The 4,833-nt window shown below is 36.9% G+C and overlaps 1 protein-coding gene across 2 annotated transcripts in view; it reads right to left on the bottom strand.

Moving 5' to 3' along the window:
* The window catches only part of LOC110020664 (nucleobase-ascorbate transporter 6-like), a 13,485-nt gene extending 9,812 nt beyond the window's left edge, over positions 1-3,673 (bottom strand). Inside the window, exons 1-8 of one of the 2 annotated variants that reach the window (XM_020718843.1) lie at positions 3,593-3,673; positions 3,411-3,508; positions 3,089-3,265; positions 2,664-2,764; positions 1,423-1,498; positions 1,280-1,339; positions 1,009-1,193; positions 331-427 (exon numbers count right to left, since the gene is read on the bottom strand). In XM_020718843.1, coding sequence (XP_020574502.1) covers positions 331-427; positions 1,009-1,193; positions 1,280-1,339; positions 1,423-1,498; positions 2,664-2,764; positions 3,089-3,265; positions 3,411-3,470 — 756 coding nt within the window. In that variant the 5' untranslated portion in view covers positions 3,471-3,508; positions 3,593-3,673. Of the gene's footprint in view, positions 1-330; positions 428-1,008; positions 1,194-1,279; positions 1,340-1,422; positions 1,499-2,663; positions 2,765-3,088; positions 3,266-3,410; positions 3,556-3,592 lie in introns of those variants that run through there. The other variant, XM_020718842.1, reaches the window with a different exon arrangement.
* Between the last annotated feature and the right edge of the window lie 1,160 nt (positions 3,674-4,833).

Below are 4,833 nucleotides of genomic sequence, written 5' to 3'. Positions count from 1 at the left end.
ACACCTACCACACAATAATTCAACACCTACCACACCTACCACACCTACTACACAATAATTTCATACCTACCACATATTCTAGAATAAGCTTATAGAATTAAGCTTTATTTGAACAACTAAAACAAGTTTATATTTCAACAGTTTTTTTATCTAATGTGAAAGATTTGGGTGGTATTAATATAAAATGTAAAGTTTAGGCATTAGATATGTAAATAAATAGGAATTGGTTGGTATGCATATATATGCCCTTTTTTTTTTTAATTATGTATTAGAGAATCACAAGAAGTAAACTCGTACACAAATAGAGAAATTCAGCTTAAGATAACGTGCCTCAACAAGAGATGCGAATGAAGCTGCCATCATGGCAAAAACATCCCCAGCATTAAATGTTGGAGCTCCCCATTGAAACGGATATGGAAATCTTATCCTGCATACAAATAGATGAAACATATCAATTACAAACAGGGTGGGGTACAATGGTGGAACCAGGGGTTGGCTGGAGAAGGCACTCACCACCCCTAATTGTTTTATTAAACTCTTTCATATCATATGATAAAATAAAAGAATCGTAGTCATAAATTACAAATCGAATAATAATTTAATATTAATTTTATATTTAATTTATTAATAATCATATTTATAATAGTTTTAAATTTTTTTTAAAAGTTGAAGTTTTAAAGTTAAATAATCACAACCCTTGAGCAATTTTTTTCAGTTAATTATTCTTCAAATTTTTGGTTTTGCCACTGGTGGGTTGGGTTAAATATCAATAGAGATGTAGCTAAATAACTTCCCCAACATGCATAAATCTATCATTTAACCCAAGAGCAATCTCAAGTTAAAGATTTTGATTAGTTTAGTTTAAGAAATATTAATCCAAAGAAAATGATATAAAAATCTCGCACTGTGAGAACCTAAAAATAAACAGTGAATATAGAAAAATATGCAATTGAGAGAAAAGTATGAGTGTGAACAACAAAAAATTCACCCCATGTTGCGCTGTCGTACCATGGGGAGGCACCTACAAGTCCAGCACAATCTGTTCGACAACTGGATTGAGTAGATGGAGAACTATGCCTGTATGCACCGGATGCAGTAAGAATATGAGCATACGCCCAAATGACTGCAGCACTAATAAGCACCGAAAAACGATCAAGTATTATTCTTCTTTTACTAAAGGCATTTGGAGCATACTGCAAAACACTCACCGCAAAAAAATAACAAATATTAAGTATCTTATATAGAAGCTTGCACTGAAATAATTATAAAGCAAGGTTACCTGTGAAAGTGCAACAAGTAATAAAAGAGCTGGCAACCCAATCTCTACACATTTTGCCACCTATTAAAATATAAACAAGGAAAAAAGGTAAGAGAGTAATGAAACAAATAGACATGATTGGTGATGGAAGAAAGAAAACTCACAATAGGAAACCCAAAGTTAAAAACTCCAAGCCCTGCGAAGGTCACGATGGGTACAGCAGCAAGAGGGCTAAGAAACCTGTAGACAATAAATAGAAAAGAAAAGACTGAATATTATAGTGACAAAATCACTTCAAAGCAAACGATGAAAATATAAACCACTGCATGCATCATAACCATAACCATTTCTACAACAACTTTGATAAATGTCTAACTCTCGCCAAGTACTCAGCATAATTGGGTTAAGTTGTAATATTAGTGTACGTCAAAAACAACAGCAATAAGCCTTTATCAGATGATCGATATTTAATTCTAATAAGAGTGGTCGGCAACATGAATCATTTGCAGGAAGCCCTCTCCCAGACATTCTACCCCCTTCATGAAAAGGGACATATAGCTTGAGCCGAAAAAGGATGGGCTTGGAACGGTGGAAGGAGTTGAATTCCAGTGTCATTAAAGACCAAGATTCAATGAATGCATCTTACTGTTGCAATAGTCAACTAGTCTCGAATGTCGCTCGACGGCCACCATCGACTACCACTGGCCATCCCTGCTAGTGGCAACAAAGCACGCGGAGTAAATACCAAGTCATAGAGTAAATACTGGGGTCGCGGAATAATGAGGCATCCTATGAAGCATTACATCATCCTAAACATCATGCAGCGATATGCCTCGAAAACAATATATTAATTCTCTGGAAACTACTCCGAGCAGCAACCGCTATCAATTGTTTCACAACAACTCTTTCAACATATGAACATTATATTTCAAGAAACTTTGTGACTCTTTTCTTTCCCACCTAGTGTATAGTTCTGAGAGGGCTAGGCCGGTGGTTTTTCCTTTTTTTTTTATTTTTCAGTGTAACAACTTATAGTATCTTTATCTGTTGCATTAATTACCTAAGTGTGTGTGGGACTTCCGTGCAACGCTAAGATGATAATTAATCACTCTTCTGTCACGAGCCTTCCAGCATGCATCAATAGGAATGAAAGTTGCATTCAGTACTTATGTAAACTTTAATTAACATTTCTGAAAATGCAGTGTATAATCTGCATTGATCTTCACTTTATACAAAGTAGCCTCATGTATTAGCCACATCCTTTAAGAAAAAAGTATTCAAAAGATTATAGGAGCTAGAAGCCTAGCAATATCACTAGAATTAGAACTTCAATCACTGTAAATTTAATGTCCCCAATAAACCAGCCATAAAACAAAAATAAGATCAAATTTGGAGAAAGAAATACCTGATTGATATCCTCCACATACCACAGAACCCAGCAATTATCTGAAAGCTGGAAGCAGCTATAAGAGCACCCTGAATAGCCCGCATTGTATACACGAACCTCTGGTTCAATCAAAACGACAAATTCAAAGCAAATAATTCATAAAATATCAAAAATTCAAAGCTATTTGGTTCACTATTGTTAGAATGTCATGTTATTAGATGCCAATATCAACTGTAGAAGACTCTGTTTAGTTTAGTAGTGTTTCCTAGTTCAAACACATTAGCAAATTTCTTTTGATTGTGTAATATTAGCCAAATTTCTAACATCAGAAAGAATTAAAATGTTAATTATTTAAAAAATTATGAGTGATCAAACAGTTAATATCTTCAAATAACACAAATCTTCGAAATTAAGTTGAGATTAAAGATAACGGAGATTAACACCTCGTGTGGGTCTGCAATATCGGCGAAGCGCTCACTGACGATAATGGAGATGGTTGGAAGAAGGTAAGTGAAAGAACCCCCGATCACGACAGGAAGCCGAGTCCCCAGCCATGATTGCAACAGAGTATTGATTCCAGCGACAAATAGAACCGTCTGGATTAACCTTGCCTTCTCTTCCTATAAAACATTGTTTTCATCCCAAAAGCAAGATAAATCAGAACAAAACGGTCGAATAGAAAGCAGATTCGCCAACATCTCCTCGAATGAAAATACATAGAGAGAGAGAGAGAGAGAGAGAGAGAGAGAGAGAGAGAGAGTTCACATGGCCACCACCGATAAGCTGAACGAGTAAAGTGGGAATTAGGATAGTTGTTCCAAGCATCACGACATAATGCTGGAACCCTAGAATCACCGCTTCCGCTGCGGATTCATAGAAAACATTCATCAGAAACATAGTGGAAGCAGAGAACAAATACACTCGGAAAGAACAAATAGAAAACGGACGCCAAGGAAGAGGGCTCCTGGCACAGTAAACCGTGGCGGGAAACTGCTCCTTCACTGGAAATGGCGCATATTCATCCCCCTTCCGCTCCACCTTCCGCTCCACCTTCGGCTCTAACTTCGGCTCCATCTTCGGCTCAAACTTCGGCTTCACCTTCGGCACCTTCGGCACCTTCGGCTCTAACTTCGGCTCCACCTTCGGCACCTTTGGCTCTAACTTCGGCTCCACCATCTCTTTCACCACACCACCTCCTCTACCATCTCCTCTTCTCCTCTTCCATAGCTTAGTGAGTTTCAGTGGAAGGCAGAGACGCAATTGTGTAAATATACGGGAGAAGAAAAGGCTCGCGAGCGCGGCAGTAATGGTGATCGCTAAGAAGACGCAACTTTAAGACCATCGAAAGTAACCCATGTTGTAACTGGCCTCTTGTGACCCGTTTGGTTTGTGTGGTTGGTGGGTTAGAAACAAATCATTATATGCGGAAACAACTTCCATCATTAGCTGAGAACAGCGACCCGTGCTGGGCTCTGCCAATTCGAAGGTTATTTTTAGTATATTTAATTAAAAATTTACTATAGAATATTTATTTTAATAAATATATTTATTTTAAAAGAGATTTACATACATGCCCATTAATTCTTATCTATTCACATATTTAATGTTTAAACTTCGTGCGGATCAATTCTTGTACGGTCTCAATTCGTGCCAGCGGATCAAATTTGAGTCCCAAACTCAAACCTGATCTATGTAACCCATTTTAAATAAGGAATAATCTTTGTTTTGGTTAAAATTGGATCAATTTCGAGTCTATTCCTGGTTGGCGGGTGGATTTCAATTCAATTAGGGTCAATGAGTTATTTTTGGGACTGGGTCATCCTCAACTCAACTTGATGTGTTACTTTATAAGTAATGAAAGAAGTTGTAATTTTATATTGATAACTGTCTCTATATAAGTTCTAAATCTTTACAATGTCAACTAAAAAAAGGTTGAGTTCTTTTTTGTAAAAAATGAGAGCTCCGGAGATATAGTCAACTTACTTTGCCCAAGAGGAGACAAGGAGCGCAAGATCTTGCTTAATGCCTCTCGTACTTGCCCCTATATGCTGAAGCCTCGTCCTCAAATTAAAATCTTTCATTAATTTAGTCATTTTCTATATATATAGTGCATCTTTAATGACTTGTAATGTAGGGCAACCCGATGGAAAGCTTGGCTAGCACTTACGCTTGCTTTAATTTATTTTTG

This window comes from Phalaenopsis equestris, unplaced genomic scaffold (assembly GCF_001263595.1).
Source record: "Phalaenopsis equestris unplaced genomic scaffold, ASM126359v1 Scaffold000107, whole genome shotgun sequence".
Lineage (NCBI taxonomy): Eukaryota > Viridiplantae > Streptophyta > Magnoliopsida > Asparagales > Orchidaceae > Phalaenopsis > Phalaenopsis equestris.
Note: the sequence above shows the minus strand (reverse complement) of the source record. Positions and strands in the feature narration are given on the sequence as shown.